This window comes from Dipodomys merriami, unplaced genomic scaffold (genome assembly GCF_024711535.1).
Source record: "Dipodomys merriami isolate MVZ:Mamm:240054 unplaced genomic scaffold, mDipMer1.0.p SCAF_4, whole genome shotgun sequence".
In the NCBI taxonomy this organism is placed as follows: domain Eukaryota; kingdom Metazoa; phylum Chordata; class Mammalia; order Rodentia; family Heteromyidae; genus Dipodomys; species Dipodomys merriami.
The window spans coordinates 50,033,505-50,049,948 of record NW_027205603.1 but is presented as its reverse complement, the minus strand read 5'-3'; the positions used below and the strand labels follow the sequence as shown (position 1 = coordinate 50,049,948).

The 16,444-nt window shown below is 41.9% G+C and overlaps 1 protein-coding gene across 1 annotated transcript in view; it reads left to right on the top strand.

The window, feature by feature from the left end:
- Positions 1 to 14,385, top strand: part of Znf704 (zinc finger protein 704) — a 187,216-nt gene extending 172,831 nt beyond the window's left edge. The window contains exon 9 of the mRNA XM_069990974.1: positions 119 to 14,385. Coding sequence (XP_069847075.1) covers positions 119 to 230 — 112 coding nt within the window. The 3' untranslated portion in view covers positions 231 to 14,385. The remainder of the gene's footprint in view (positions 1 to 118) is intronic.
- Positions 14,386 to 16,444: the final 2,059 nt, after the last annotated feature.

Here is a 16,444-nt window from a genome sequence, read left to right as displayed (position 1 = left end):
TGTATAGGAAAACATCTGAACTTAGACAAAGCCCCTACTATATATTTCCTGACTTTTTTCTCTCACTCTTTCAATCCCTCCACGGAATGTCCTCTGACTTCCTCCTCCTGTCTTACAGGAAGCCCAGGGGAGAGGGCAAAAAGTGCCGGAAGGTGTATGGGATGGAGAATCGGGACATGTGGTGCACGGCCTGCCGCTGGAAGAAGGCCTGCCAGCGGTTCATCGACTGAGCCAGCCATGGGAGCCATGCCTGAGCTGCTCCTTCGCTCGCCTTCCACCGCAGGTGTTGGAAAGAGTTTCTCCTTCAGAACGGAGGAGGCCCAGGGAAATCCCTTCCAGGAACTGTTGTGGAATTACAGCAAAAAAAAAAAAAAAAAGAAAGAAAGAGAGAGAGAGAGAGAGAAAGAAAATACCAACTTTCCTACTCTTGCTGAGAACCCAGCCAAGAGCAGCTAGAAAGATTTCTTTTTTCCTTCCAAAAGAAAGTCAACTCTGTTTGCTGTGTGTCTCAGTCTTACAACTGTGGACTTCTGTAGCAGTTGAACCAACCAAGTCCATTTTTCCTAGGAAGGAGACATATTTTGATAAGCTTTCTGAATTATGGTATTTCCAAGGTTTTTTTTACACCTTAAACACACACATACATAAGCTACATGTTGGTAGCATTTGTACAAAGAAAAAAATAAGTACATTGTGAATAGTCTTTTCTCTGTTTTCCATTTGACTTATTAGAGCAGTTCACATCACAATGTGCTGCAAGAAAGGGCAGCGCTCTGGGTATCTTTGCCAAGTCTGTTTTGTTTGTTTTGTTTTTAAGCATGGCCCCCAATGGAACCATGCTAGAGCTGTTAGCTTGGAGGGCCCCGGATGGCATAAGCTAGAAAAGCAATTGGCAGTAGGAATCACCGACAGGCTTCACTCACAACTGAGTTCTGGACAGCTGATTGTCAAGACTGAGAAACATCTAGAAGTCTTCCTGGGATCTGTTAGAAGCTCTTTCCCAAAGATCAGCCCATCCAGTTCTCTACCTGCCACAACTCAGACAAGAAGTGGCTCCTTTGGCCATCTGGTAAGCCTCGCTGCTTCTTTCAGGGATCATTACAAGTGGAGCTCGAAATCTGTTTGCACTGCTCGTCCGTCAAGATAGTAGCCAGGTCCGTGGGTCATCTGTCCTTCCCCCCAGATTCCACCAGTGACTGATGCCAGAAAAGATAGAGAACTCCAGACTGTCCTGACAGGTTTGCTTTAGGCAACAGAGCACAGCTGACATGTCCCCATCTGCTTAGAAAATCCCACTAGGTCAACAAACCAACTTCCATTCTGAGTGCACTTTTATAGGTTTTATGCTTTAGCGTGTCTGGGAGATGGGTTCGTGTGCAAAGTGAACATTATGTGGATAAATAGAAGACCTAAGCCTTTATTTTTCTTATAAAGAATATTGGAGCTATTTGTTAGGAATTCCCTCAGAAGGGAACATATGAAACACCAAGAGGAAAAAACACATGTCGGTATAGGAATCTCTCATTGAATCGGATCAGGGCTTGCATTGGGCTCCAATTATTGGTATTTCTAACCTGTTGTCCTTGCTTGTTTGTATGTTTGGGTAGTTGTGGCATGGAAGTGGGGAGAAGTTGCTAAGCCCCATAACTAAACTCATTCTCCATCTGCCCAACACTTAATCGCCCTGCTGAAGATGTGTTCCTCCTGTACCTATGCAACGAAGTGTGAGTAGCCTAAAGGTGGCAATGTGCGGGGAGGGAGACATAGGAAGTTTAAGTGAAATTGCACAGAGAAAAGCTTAATATATACGTGAGATTGTACATATGGTTTTTTTTTAAGAGTAGAAGAGGGCCACCTCGTCATAACAGATGTCCTTTGTTAATGCAAGGGAGATATAAAAAAGTGCTACAGTGCAGCATCCATCATTTGTGCATTCATATATTTTGGTGATTTTATTTTTTGAACTTACATATGACTTTTTAAAAGATATTCCTCGAAAGAGATCTGATCTTTCCCCTTAATTATTTTTTTAAAAGAACACTTATTTCAAGAGAAAAGGAAAAAAAAAGGGCTTTATCTAATTGTATAAGAATCCTGATCAGCATTAGACATACCAGCTGTGCTGTAGGTTTGAGTACTTACAAGGTTAGCCAGGAAACAATTTGTTTGTTTCCTCTAGCTGACATGTTATTTCTTCTCCTGGTGTCCTGTCACTGCCTGTAGCACTGCTATTATGAGATGACACTGTACTTTGGCCTGGTCCAAAAGATCCTTTGTCCAGTAGCCATGAGGAAGTCAGCCCTGGTCAGTGTGTTTGAAAAGGTCTCCATGTACTTAAATGCTATGGCACAATCCTGGTACAGGGGATTTTCTTTGATCCTTGGATTAAGGTACCAATCCAACAAAGATGAGCATGACACAGGTTAAGTCTTATCGCCTATCCAAGAATTTTGGAATACAACAAGGGAGAGATCTTTGCCACAGGGCCTTATGGCTGTCAGCCTCAAAGACATGGTCCAAGTGGAATTCTGAGCTGAGGCCCAGCAGAGTTAGTCTATGTCCTTACTTCATTTTCTGACAGCGCACAGGGAAAGGAAAAATGGAGAGCTCCCTTCATGCAGCTTCCTTGGGACATCTATGTTTTAAAGTCTTCTGCATACTAACTTCTGCATCTCCCACCTGAATGGGGACACCATTCTGCCAGCCAGCAGAGTCTCTGTGTACTTTCTCTTCTGGCTCACAGGTGCAGATAAACCTCCAGTATTTCCTTGCCTAAGCAGATGCCCATTCCCTGTATGAAGGCATGTAATGACTGAGAGACTATCAACTACACCTGGCTGACCTTGAAGAAAAAGAATTGCACTCCATACAAGTGACCCAGCAAGCTCTGAATTGCAATATACAGCTTCTGATTGTACAAGTCACATTTTTTAAGTCGTCATTTTTTTTAACCAAATGAAGTGCCAAATGAAGCCAGACTTTCAAATGACACCATCTCTGTGGAACCCAGTTATTTTTAATGTCTGCACTTGGCAGGGAGGAGGGGAAGGAGAAGAGTAGTTCCAGAACAAGCTGCCTACGAAACTGGAGCCCTGTGCACCCCAGGGAGGCCACAGGCCTGTGGAAATGAAATGGCAATACAATGAATTTTGGTCCAATGAAAATGTGTGATTTTTTTTCTCCTCCCTTATTGCTTCTTCCTTTTAAAAGGGTTTCTCATCCTCCCTCCTGCCCCACCCTGACAGCAAGCGCCAAAGCAGAGTGTGCATCGGTCAGTATCTTCAAACCCGAGTTCTGCTCAGAGTCTGGACACCAGTTTGTGGAGACAGTAAGAAAACATGAAGAAAACACCCAGGTACCAAGTGAGCCAGGGAACAGATGCAAGAAGCCTGTGGAGCCCTGACTCCTGCTCATCTTCTTGGGGCCAGCCAGACAGGTGACATCCTGGAACATCCTGTCTCCCTTGAGGTCTCTTCTGGGAGCAGATGCCTGAAGCCAGGAGAGAGCTGCTGTGGTCAGGGCCTCAGGGCTGCAGTGCACAGCTCTACATCGCTCTGGCAGGCAGCCTCTAGCAGGCATGCCCTTCTCTCCAGCTCATTTGCTGGGATATTTCCTCCCTGGGTTGGCAAAAGCCTGGAAAGGAATGGTTTCTAACCAGGAATGTGCTTACTCAGCTGAAAAGTATCGTTGGCTGCTTGCTGTCTAAACAAGGTGCCCTTCATTAGACAATTCCTCGTCTGCTCATAAAACCATGCCACAGGAGAAAAATTTCATTAGAGACTGACCCTGATACAGATCCTGGGATTTCCAAACACTTTTCAAAGATAGCCACACATGCATTGCAAATTTTTCTGAGGCTGAAATATCCCCCATTAAGTGTCAAGATCATTTGTGTTGAAGTCTGCAGTCTCTGATGTCACACCCCACCACACTCTTGCAAGCAGCCCAGGGTCTGAATTAGCCAGCATTGCTGGAATCCATTCTCCTATTTCAGACTGCACTGCTAATGAAGCACGGCAATCACTTAAGAAGATGTAGAGAAAAGTGGCAAGCATTGTACATGTGAGTGAGAATACCATGAGAAGACTAGCAAAATACTGTAAATAATACTCATTTCCTCAGGGAAGCATAAAAGGTATGTGAAAACAGATTTGGAGAATCCTAAGACAAGAGTTTTATTGTCTCAAGTCTTTTCTAGTCACAATGTTTTTTTGTTCATGTGAACATGATGACAAATTTCAAGACAAATTTACCTAAACTGGACAGTACTGATTTTCATGACAGGTGGGGGAAATACTCCATGGAAAACGCTCTTTGTAGCTGGCCTGCAGTCTAAGACTGACATTTGAACCATAGGCGCAGTGCCTGCTGGGTATTCATAGACTCAGTAAGGCTTTTTCTGAATGTAATTGTGAATATGAAGCCTTGCCATTTCTTTTTATAATCACTCAGTTTGGGTGACTGTTAGCTATCAGCAGAAATTTGTAGGCGAAAGAGAGCCGTTAAAGATGTGCATTTTGCTTTAATAGCATGTTAAGAAGCATACTGCCATGGACTTTTATGGACAAGGTGCTGCTTTCTCTCACAACCTTGTAGGATTTCTATCAACCACATCAAGCTGTAGCATTGACCTGTGTGAATGCAGGGAAGAATATGTGCATACAAATGAGTGGAAACAGCAGGATTCATGAATATGAATGAGAATGTGGATCTTTTTTGGAGAATGTGCTGGGCACAGGGGTCAACTGGAAATTTCATTTCTCTAAGAAAGGAACCGTACCAGCAGCACACAGACACTCCTACCTGTGACGATTCCTCCACACAAGAACTTTTTCTTTCCATCTTCATTGTAACTAGCCAAACCCATGGTCATTAAATCAAATGAGAGTAGCACTTTTAGGTATCTGTTGTATCACTGAGTGATGCACATCATAGAGAAAGTACAAAATGTATTGAAGACCAACTGATTTGCTTATTATGACTGACTTTGAAAAAAAAATACTATGTCCAGTGGTAGGCATGCTATGGAAGATGTATCTGTCATAGGACCAGGAATGAAAATGGGAATTTTACCTCCAGTCCCATTCTGTAAATAGTTCCTTTTTTTCGAAGACAATCTCCTGTTTTATAACTTTTGTTGTGTGGGTCTGAGAATCACAATAGAAATGTGTTATGGCAAAACTGTAATCTTACATACAATAATAATTATAACTTAATTTTTCAAATGAACCATGAAATATACTGCTTAGGCTCCTACAATTCTAAAAGACCATGACACTTTTATAATAAGCATTAGTACTCGACTTCTCAAGTTAACAGAACTGGAAATATTTTACAAGATGCAGCATTTTATAATCACAAAGAACACCGTACACTTTGTGAGAAATGACCTTTGTTTTATACGTTGTAGCTTATTTTTTAAAATACAGTATTTTAACAGACAGGAAGTGTTAATATTATACACAGTTCCTGCTGACCAAACAAAGGGCTATGCCTCTTTTAAGGAAATGTTTTGATGCATTTCTTTTCAATTAACCCTCTGTAGCAAGGGTAGAAATGTAGATCAGATGGGATGGTTATTTACAAGAGTATCCATGGAATGAATAGCAACTACTCCTTTATTGGTAACAGTATGTTTTCCAAACATTATGGGAAAAAGTCACTTGAAGAATTATCACATACATGTTAAACCTTTAAAAAAAAATGAACAGATACGCTTACAAGCCATGGGGGAAATATTCTTGTAAATTCTTTAGTGTAAAATCATGAATTCTGTGTCACAAGTTTTCCACCCAACCTACCGGAACCACGCACAACATTTAGCCCATTTCATTTGGTTAAAATTCCTAAAATCATCGTATATACATCCAAAGATTAAAAAAAACTTAGGAGATCACTAAAGTTTAAAATGATGTTGTCCTCCGCACTAACTAAATAACTTGAATATCCTTATTGGAACAAGTGCTCGATTTTTCATTGTGAAGAGCCTACAGGCACACAAGGGTGTGAACAGAAAGTGATTATGTTCCCATGAATGGGACATGAGGAAGAGAGCCACCAAGGTTTATTAACTGCACACATAATTATGAGCTTTGCCAAAATCATTTCATAATGGTATAAAGTTTTTCCCAAATCCACTCACTGTTGTCACAAGAAAGCATCTTTTCTTCCTAAGATTTTAGTAATCCAAAAGCTCGCCTAATTAGCCAAGTATATGATAATATTGAAAGAAACTCTGAGCTAGAATAGCCCTACATTCACTGGGCAACTCCTAGGAAGTGGTCAGAGGTCATTCAGTCCTTGGTTTCTAGTAGGCTTTGGAATCTATTGTCATGATCACTAGAAATGCACAGCCTGGGGCAGGGGGAAGTATACTGGTTTGGTGACCACTGTTTGAGGTGAGGCAGTCTACAAGTTTTTGGCAAATGCTTTTTTTTGGGGGTGGGGGTTCCGGTTGTGGGGCCTGAACTCTGGGCCTGGGCACTGTCCCTCAGCTCTTCAGCTCAAGGCTAGCGCTCTACTGCTTGAACCACAGCGCCACTTCCGGCTTTTTTTCTTTTTGCTTATGTGGTGCTGAGGAATTGAACCCAGGGCCTCAGGCATGCAAGGCAAGCGCTCTACCACTGAGCCATCTTCCCAGCCCGGCAAATGCTTTTTATCAGAGTCTTCAAGAAGAGTTTGTTGCTGCATGGTTTGAACCACATGAGTCTTCCTTCAAACAGAACCCTCCTAATGATATACAATAGAAGTTACAGATGTAGATGCCTTAGAAAGAATGGGCCAAGTTCTATTAAGTAATTAGGCAGTGCAGATCAAGCAAAATAGACATTAACTTATGGTGGAGGTGGTGGGAATTGGATGGCACCACCCCCTTAGCAAGAAGACCCACCCGTAGCAATAGACAATCAGAACACACAGACATCAGGCCTGGGGCTGCCACATCTTCTGACTTGGAAATAGAGTATCACCCAACATTTAAGGGTTGACAATCATTGCAAATTCTTGTCTAACACTGTGCAGACCAAAGAGAAGCTGTCTGTGGGCAGATGTCGCCTGTAGCCGCCAGTGTCAGCTATTGGGGAAAGTAGACGTCACCCCCATGGCTGCCAGCCTCAGTTCTTCCACCAGCTCCACCAGCTCACAGGTTGGCACTGCAGGAGCAGTTACCATGAAAAAGAGAAAAGAGATTATTCCTCCCTAGAAATGATCCCCACGGAAGACCTGCAACCGAAATTTCATATCCTTAGACTAGCCTTGCCCCTGATGAAACTAAACTGTGAGTTGTTACCCAGCTCTAGTAAGAGCGACCTCCTGGCACACCCCGGCCATGCCCCAATGCACTGAATAACTGTAATTCTGACTCTTAACTCTTTTCACTGCCGTGACCACTGTGATGAGGGGCTGGCAAAGAGCAGTCTTGTGCCTTGGGAGACTAAAGCCAGGAGCCCCTAAAGTTTTAAGGTGACATGTGTTGCCTGCTGTGCCAAAGCCCTCTGCCAAACCTCCCCTACCCTGTTCCTTCCCAAGCTATCCTGGATGACTATGAGTCTTATTCTGGTGTAACATTGCCACTATTTTGCTTCAGAACTGGTGGGCAAGGTGTTTTGGGAATGGCCACTCGTCTTGAAGGGGAATTTTCCATATAGAAACCAATAGCACTTTAGTGGGAGGGCAATATCGAAATGAGAATAAATCTCTCGTGAGTCCCTTTCTTTATTGAACAGGACTAGGGTATTTTATACTGTGACTTACATTGAAGTGTTGGTGGTATTCGGGTAACTACAAATAATCAAGTGTGTCTGTCAGATACAGTATTAACACCTCCAAGGCCAATCCAGGGTAGTCTTAATCCTGAGTCAGCCTTATTGTTACCTGGAAAGAGGAGGAAAAGGACTCATGAAAGGGTTAGTAGAGCTAGCTCAGCTTTTAGTCTTCCAGAAAGACTCTAAACCTGGGAAGACTCAAGGCCCACTACGGTCTCAACTCACTTCCTATCCAGGCCTTTCAGCATGGAAGAGCACACTTCACACATTTGTGTAGCCAAGTACATACCCAGTTACCTAAATGTAATCCTCACTTCATAGCTACCATGCCCCTAGTCCCTAAGTTCCAGCCAGCTAAGTGAATAGGAGTTTATTGCTAAAAGCAGTTCCTGAGTAAAAGTTTGACTCATTGGGGGTAAAACATTATTTTACTGCAAGTATTCAACACTTTCTAGCTGCATAAACTTAAACTGAAACCAGAACATATAAAACTAGCTCAAGCCCAAATTTGTAAGTTGTAGCGATCAACTCAAAAAGTACTATGAACTTCAAGTGGGAAATGTTTGGAAATATTAAGTCATGTTTAAATGTGAATGCAATTTAAACAGCGTTGGAAAGCCTGAGGTTTTTTTTTTTTTCTTTTTCCTTTCTTTTTGTGAATGACTATGGCTATCCAAAATGTGGATGAGCTTCATTCTGGCCTTCTCCCTCCTCCCTTTATCAATTCACCAAACTTAACATGTGGAATTTAGAGTAAACACATTCACAGGAAGTTTGGCCAAAGAGTTAGAAAACCTCAGAAGCCATTTTGGCCTGTGGCCTACTTCATTAGCAGGCTTTTTGATGACTGATAGGTTTATTATGTTTGTGAAGTAATGCAGTGTAGAAAGAGGAAATAACTCGGTGTTTTCCTGTTCCAATAGAGAAGCAGCCCATTGTGTAATGGTTAGCACCAGGCCAGGGCAGCAGTAGGATGTGAAAAAGAGCCCAATGTTAAGGAAGAAGTAGAAAATTCTATTCCCAAAAGCAAGTAACTACAGATTTGGGGAGAGGAAGAGCACAAATTGTGGTTAGTCAGAAGTACTTTTTTAAAAAAATGTTCTTCCATGTTGGACACATTGTAATTATTAACTACCAATTTCCAAAGAGATGATCCCCTTGATATTACAAAAAGAAAAATACTTAAAATTCAATGTGGAAGGCTGCTTAACGATTACATTTTCTTATTAAGACCAGATCCCCAAATTGTTTTTTTTTTTTTTATTGTGAAAATACTGTACAGAGGAGTTACAATTACATGGGCAAGATAATGAGTACATTTCTTATTGAGCATTGTAGCCTCCTTGTTTGTTTCCCCTTCCCATCCTCCCCCCTCCCCCCCAGATCCCCAAATTGTTAACACAGACAATTAGCTGAAGTGGAAAGTAGCAAACCCCTGAAACAAGGTCTCTTGACCTGAGACTAAAGAAAATTGAGGGGAAGGAGGAGGGAGGGAAAAGAAAACAAAAAAAAAAGATGATCATCTATTTTCTCTGAATCCTAACTATATCCTTGACTAAAGAGGAAGACCAGCATGCTGGAGAAGAAATTGAGGAGACCAAGAGAAAAAAAAAATTAGTCCTTGATCTGGTTATTAGTCCCGTTTTCTGCCATTTTGACAAGCGCCTACAGGTTTGCTAGCAAATTGTTTCACTCCCCTCTCCGCACCATTGTTAGGCTTTTGGCTGCCAACATGTGACACTTGTGTCACATCTACCGATTGCTTTCTTAAATTAAGGTCAGAGGGGACTCCTGCCTTAGGTTCCATCAGCGCGGTTGTCCCCATCCCGTGGGGAAATTTTCCATCTGTCTGAAAAATTGTCTTTTTGATCAAGAGGAAACTGCCACACCCATCACTACAGATCTTTGTGAATTCTCTGATAGAGGATTATGCTATATACCTAATCCTTTCCCTATGCCTAACACCCTTCCCCCCCCTACCCCAACCCCCCCCCCCGTCCCACCTGCCAGTCACAGACCCTAGTCCCTTCCGTGCACAAGGTTCATAGAATGAGCAGCACCAGCTGCTGGGATGTGCTGGGATTCACATAGGGAGGGAGCTCTGGAGAGCAAAGTAAGATGGCAGCAGATTTAATCACCCCAGCCCCTGACCTCAACCCACAATGCCAGAACATAAAAACAGTTGGCTTTACCATCTAATAAGGACATTGTTCTGTATAGCATAATTGGTGTTTATAGAAAGAGAAAATGGTCCCATTCTGCTCACCTTGTTAAGTACTTTTACTTTACCCCAGGGGATCCCCTCCCCATGCTTTAGGCCCAGATAACTGAGATAAAGAGGGAAAAGGTAGAGATCTTGGGCCTAAGAATCACCTCTCAGGGATCTAATGGGGATCTTCTGTGAAGCTTAATGCTGAACTATCCCCAGCCCCCAGAAAGTAGTGAGGAGCTGATACAGAGCTTTGCAGACACAAACCCTGGATTACATTTTTTTAAGGACAGAGCTAGACCTCAAGCATGTATAAATAGAAATATACAAAAACTAATGTCCTCATATAATTAACAGGAATGAATAAGACTTTCTACAAGCAGACTTGGCCATTTGGATAACTTGTTTCTTAACATAAGCAGTCATTGTTATATTAATTATCAAGTACTGCAAAGGTCAACTGGAGGTCAAAGGACTTCACATCTCTTTCTTTTTAAGTGACTTTTACTCAAAATTGTAAAAAGAGAAGAGCTCCCAATTGTCCAAGACCATGAAATTATTCTTTTCCTCTGTGCTCTTTACTGTTCTCCACGTATGCAGTCAGCCATTAAGTCCTGTTTTCTGATACCTACTCTCCTGCTGCTGCTACTCTATTCATACTGCCACCATCTTCCCTGAAGTCTATCCTTGCCTTCCACAAACAAACTAGCAGGCCTCCCACAAAAACACAAGTGTGGAGCTAGCCACCCTTCGCATCTTGTCTGTCAACACCCCTCTTCTCAGGCTCAGTAGTATCCTGTCTCTGAATGGACCAGATCTAAATTCCCTTACATACACAGCCCTTCTTTAACAATGGCTTTCCCTCTTTCTGCATATCTGCATCTGTCAATATTTTCTAAGTCATACTCTACTCAAAATACTTCACAACTATGCTGCCAAGAGCAGCACTGAGCACAGTGATGGGTCTCTGCTTACCTCCCTAAGATGAGAGACTGCCTGTCGTGTCACTTAGGCTGGAAGGAAAGGCATATGTGGTTTTCCAGTTAAGAAGATGGGATGGGCCCTGTAGTTTAATCTGCCTTCAACATTAGGCATGGAGAGAACTTTCCATATACATCCTTTCTCTTAAACAAAAAGGACATACAGTATCTTCTAACATTTTGGCATCTCATTATATAGTTCCCTTTTTTAAATAAAAGTATAAATAATTTTTCCTTTAGGAAGAAGAAATAGTTCCCCAAGTCTCATGAAAGGAAACTGGATTTCCCCCTTCATTAGGCCAGTTGTAATATCCCAGCCCAGTGGTGTTTCCTCTTAGCAATGTACTCCCACTGGTACATGCCCATGAGTACTTTTCTTTTTCTTACAATGCCTTTTCTTTGTTTTCCTTTCCTTTTTCCAGTGCTGGCCTCATGTATGCTAGGTAAGCACTGCACCAATGAGCTACACCTCCCAGACTCCTTACACTCCATTAAAAACAAACAAAACAAAAAACAAACCCACTATTCTATAGAGGCCAACCGGCTTCAAACTCATGATCCTTTGTTTTACTTTCTAAACTGCTTTCTATACTTTGTACTCTACTTAGAGAGATCAGTGGCTATGATAGACCAACCCCTGTGATGATGGCAAACCCTCCTCTCACAGTATCCTGTGTGTGGAAATTCATTGGAAGTTTAAACACTAGTAGAAAGTTTAAAAGCTAAACTGAACTAAGATTCTTAAGATACAACTCAGCACTCCTAAAATATAATATTCCATGACTTCAATAATTGAAAATATCCTGGGTATAAAATAACTCAGGAATGTGGATCCTATATATTGAAAGTATATATAAATACCATTAATATTTTCCTACCATATACCCCTAAAGTTCCTATTTTTATAATTAACAGTTAGACTATGGTCAACCATTTAAGCAAATATTCTCTGGGCTAACCAGTGCCCTAGTATATCCTAGGATAGTTTCCAAAGTGTTTCATATATTAAAATCCTATATACTTAGAAGAAAAACTCAGGATAAGAAAAAAATTGCTAGGTCCCAAAGGGTTTATGACTATCATCAAATGTAATGCCAAGTGGCCTATGGTCGTTTCTTTGAAATGAGGGGCTGGGGAGAGAGAAAACAGTAATTGCAAAGTCTCTATTGCCCTGTGTATGGTAAGATTTAAGAAAACTGCTTTTCAGAAGTAAGCCATCTTTGCATTTTGTATACCAAGGCCATATGAAATGCTTGCCTGTAGGAAAGCCCATATGGCTCAAAACCATTTACAACCTTCGTTTCTTAAATGTTCTGTGTTACAACTGATGACAGCATATGGTACCCATTTTCTACAAATAAAGTTCTACTTCTCCCTTCTAGAAAATTAAGCCATCTTTTGAATTGTTTTCTGCACCAAATCTAAATATTAAAACAAGATTCTTGAACATTTAAAATGGGGTAGTTAGCAGAAATGCTATCAGTAGAAAGCATTATAGTATCCGATAAACAGGCGCTAAAAAAGACAAAGCGCAGGATTCTTTCTGCTTGCAGACAGGGGTGTTAAAGTGACAAGTGTCAGTACATACAGGCACTAGTTTGAAACTATGTGACAATGTATTCAGTGTTAGAGATCTTTTGAAATACACTACAATCTTGCCACCATTTTAGGGTAGGTATTTGCTTACAAAGGCTGTGGTGTTGGTGAATGAATGTATAAAATTATAAACTATGCATTTTGAAAGAGTAGCATGTATTTTGTATCAAATCCAAGTAAAACTTTTTTTTCAGAGGGACTTATAGTAACTGCAAATTCTTCGAAATAAAATTGAAAGCAAATCCTTAGGGGTTTGTGAGATGCCTCCTATGTTCTTCTGGCTGATGTTTGTAAAGACAAAGTCCTCTGAAACTTAAAGTTTGAAATATTTCAACCATGAATTGAATAAATGGGAAGTGGTTTACGTTTGACTTCTCGAGCAGCAGTGGGAAACACTGGCTGTTACAAACTGTGTCCAGAGGTAGATATTCTGGTAACACTGGATTACTAAGCACGCAACACTGCATGAGGTTAATGAGTACAGCATGGCATAAACATGGCATAGGTTTTGCCTGCTGGGTTTAATGCTCAAGCCAAGAGAAAAAAAGTTCATATGGGTTGTATAGTTTCAAAGAACAAAGTACAAAGATAGTGTCCAATAAAGCAAATCATTTTTATTTTCAAAATTACAGAAATGATTACTTCTAGTTTGAAAGTTTTACAGAGAATATACCCAGATTTCTTCGGTCCTTTTGCTGAAACCTTTTCCCCTAATCACGTATCTTCAGTCCTTATCCAGAGCTTTCCAACCTTCCTTAGCAAAGTAAATATCTCCATTTTTCTACCACTCCAATTCTCTTCTGTGTCTGTTGAGAATGTTTCTTGACTATCAAATCTGGAAAACACACTTCTAAATCCAGTACTTAAGGCTCATACTGAGTATGTTTGCTACCTAGTTAGAAGTTAGTGGGGGAAAGGCAATGTGTCTTTTTATATGATTTTTTTAGGCCAATTCGGGTGTTCTGATACTACATTTCTGACTACTTTTCTGACTGTAAATACAGCCTGTGGGGGTTCAGGTTGATAACCCTTTTCTGTGACTGTTTCTCAGCCATGCTCCTTGCCAGCTTTTTTGGCACCCTGTATATAGATTTGTCACGTGTTTAAAATGATGTTGGTTGTTTTTTTTTTCTACATGCTGTTCTTCTAAGACAATTTTTTGAATGTCTTTTTTTGCTTTTCATTGTTTGGGACTTTGTGTGTTAGTTTTACAAAATGTTTTCCTAAATATCTAACACCAGGAAAAAAATACATATATATATTCTAAAATAAACTGGTGCTAATTGGAACTGAAGAAAATTTTTCTGCTTGAAGATTTACAAGAAGATGTTCACACCAGTAAAATTACTCTTTCCCAAGGGGATAGCTGCCTTCTACTTGACATGGCCTCAGGAGGACCACGGAATGTTTACTGTGTCTGTGGCCCATTTAAGTGTAAAGTATCCAAGAGGCTCTGTCCCCTCCCTCCCCCAGCAGTGTGGAGGATTTTCTAAGCGTGGTCTCCTGGAAGCAGGTAGGAGGAAAGGCTTAGTATAAGAATCACTTTAGTAATAGTTGTCTGGTCTTTGGAATTCCATGTTCTGTAATGCTTAGCTGTACAATGACTATGGTGTTGCCAATCTAGTCTGATGTCATCGCTGACCTGTACTGAGTTTGTGTGTGGTTCTACCTTGGGTTACACTGGCGCGAACCAAGTTAGAACACGGGACTTTCAATAAAGACCCACCTGACTTCTACAGTGTCCACACACATGAAATTTAAATGCACTTGTAACTGGTTAGTTACCAGGAAGTAAGTCTAACTTCCACTTAATAAAAGTTTTGTGTATCTGCTTCTATTTGGAGGTCATTTTTTTAAGCAAAGAATAACAGATTTGTACCAAGAAAGCCTCTATGGAGTTAGACGGTTGGGGTTTTATCTCGTTGTAAAAGTAATTTAAAACCAAGGGGATGGGCAAGGAACCAGTGGCTCATATCTGTAATCCAACAAGTCGAGAGGCTGAGATCTGAGGATCATGGATTAAAGCCAGCCAGGGCAGGAACATCCGTGAGATTCTTACCTTCCAAATAACTACCAAAAAAGCCAGTAGCAGAGCTGTGGCTCAAGTGGTAGAGCAATAGTCTTGAGCAAAAAAGCTCAGAGACAGCACCCAGGCCATGAACGCAAGCCCCAGGACCGGCACACACAAAAAGATGGGGCGGCGGGGGTGTATCTTCCATACAGCAACCATTCACCATCAAGGCCATCGGGAAGGTTCTCTCCTCTTGTACTCAGCCCTGTTACAACAACTTGAATGCTGCCCAGACTCATTAGCTGCTTACCCCACGCACCGATCCTGTCAAGCCATGCAAACAGACTATGCCATTTGTGGCGCTGAGCTGCCAGCAGACCTTCCACTAGCCAGCTCTGGCCTGTATACCTACAAAAGCCATACACGGCAACTGCAGGTTCTAGAGTCAACACAGACTTGGGCACAAAACTGTGACCCTCTTACTAAATGGACAACTGGACAAGGGACTTAACCTTCCTAAGCATGTTATGGGGATGTTAATGAAGGAGAAATGTGATTAGCCTGGCTTGGACCGCAGATCCTATTCCCACCCGTGGACCTTGGCTAGGAAAGAATATGACTCCTGCCCTGCTTTGTGGTTCGGGGAAGTCCTTATGTCCTGGGCTATTGAGAGGATTATGGGCAAAAGCACATGGTAAAGCACACAGAGAGGTACCCATAAACAGATGCCAAAATACCCAGCTAATCTAGAACCCCCTGATACCCAGGAAGAGTGCCTTCAAATACCAGAATTGTCTTTCAGCTTATTCTAAACTGATAGTATCCTGTCTTACTAAATAGCATATGCACATCTGAATGTGCATATGTCTGTGATTTCTGACCATGATTGCTTACATCGATTAATACAGAGAACCAAGCTGAACAGGTTTTACTGTTCAGAGGGTCCTATCATTGGATAGGACCACATACTGCTTCCACCTTCACCTCCAGCTCAGCTTCCAGTTGTTACACCTCTGTGGTTTCCTGGTCTTCAGCAAGGGGGAGCCTGGAACTCTCTGATTGTTCCCAACAGAGAATACCAGGTAGGTAGGACTGAACTTGCTGCAGTCTTCCTGTGTGCCTGGCAGCATGTAAGATGCTGCCCTATGTGGAAGCCACAAAGAACCACAGCAGGGGCCCCTGCCCACAGCTTCCCTGTGGTTTTTGGTTCCTGTGGTCAGCTGGCATCAACCATGGCTTCGTGACTATGCTAACAAATTATCAGAAGGTCAGTGTGCGTCTAACACTGCCTATACTATCCTCCGCACTTAGAGAGACTGCATCACAGCCCATCATCCCCAGAAGTGTAAGGTCTGTACAATAAGATTTCAGAGAGATCAATAGAGGAAGAAAGGGCAAGGGGACCATTCTTCCCCCTTTTCCTGGGTTCTATCATGAATGCCTAAAAGGCATGGAAAAGGGAGCTGTAAGTTTGAAAGTTGAAAAAAAAAATCAAAGAGCAATTACCACGCACCTCCATAATGACTTGGTGGGTCATTCCCCGACCCTCTGCCCTCCCCCACCAAGACGTCACTGAGAGCTGGGCGTCCCCCACCGAGGACACGGGTTTGGCTCTGCTTCCTGGACTCTAGTGCCTCCCCCTTCCAATTCTCCCCTCTTCACCCTGACACGGAGGCAAAGGCCATACTAGCTCTACACCAGTTCTTGATCCTCCTACCAGGCCCTTTGCTCCTCATGCCCCTGTGTTTGTTTCTCTTTTGCTGAGTCTTGACATCCTTCTTCTGTTCAAAAGTTTTCTGTAAATTCTCTTTTCTTCCTTTTTTTCTTTCTTTTTTTATAAATTAATTTGCTTTCAAAAGAAAGATTTCAGAGAGACCAAGCCCAC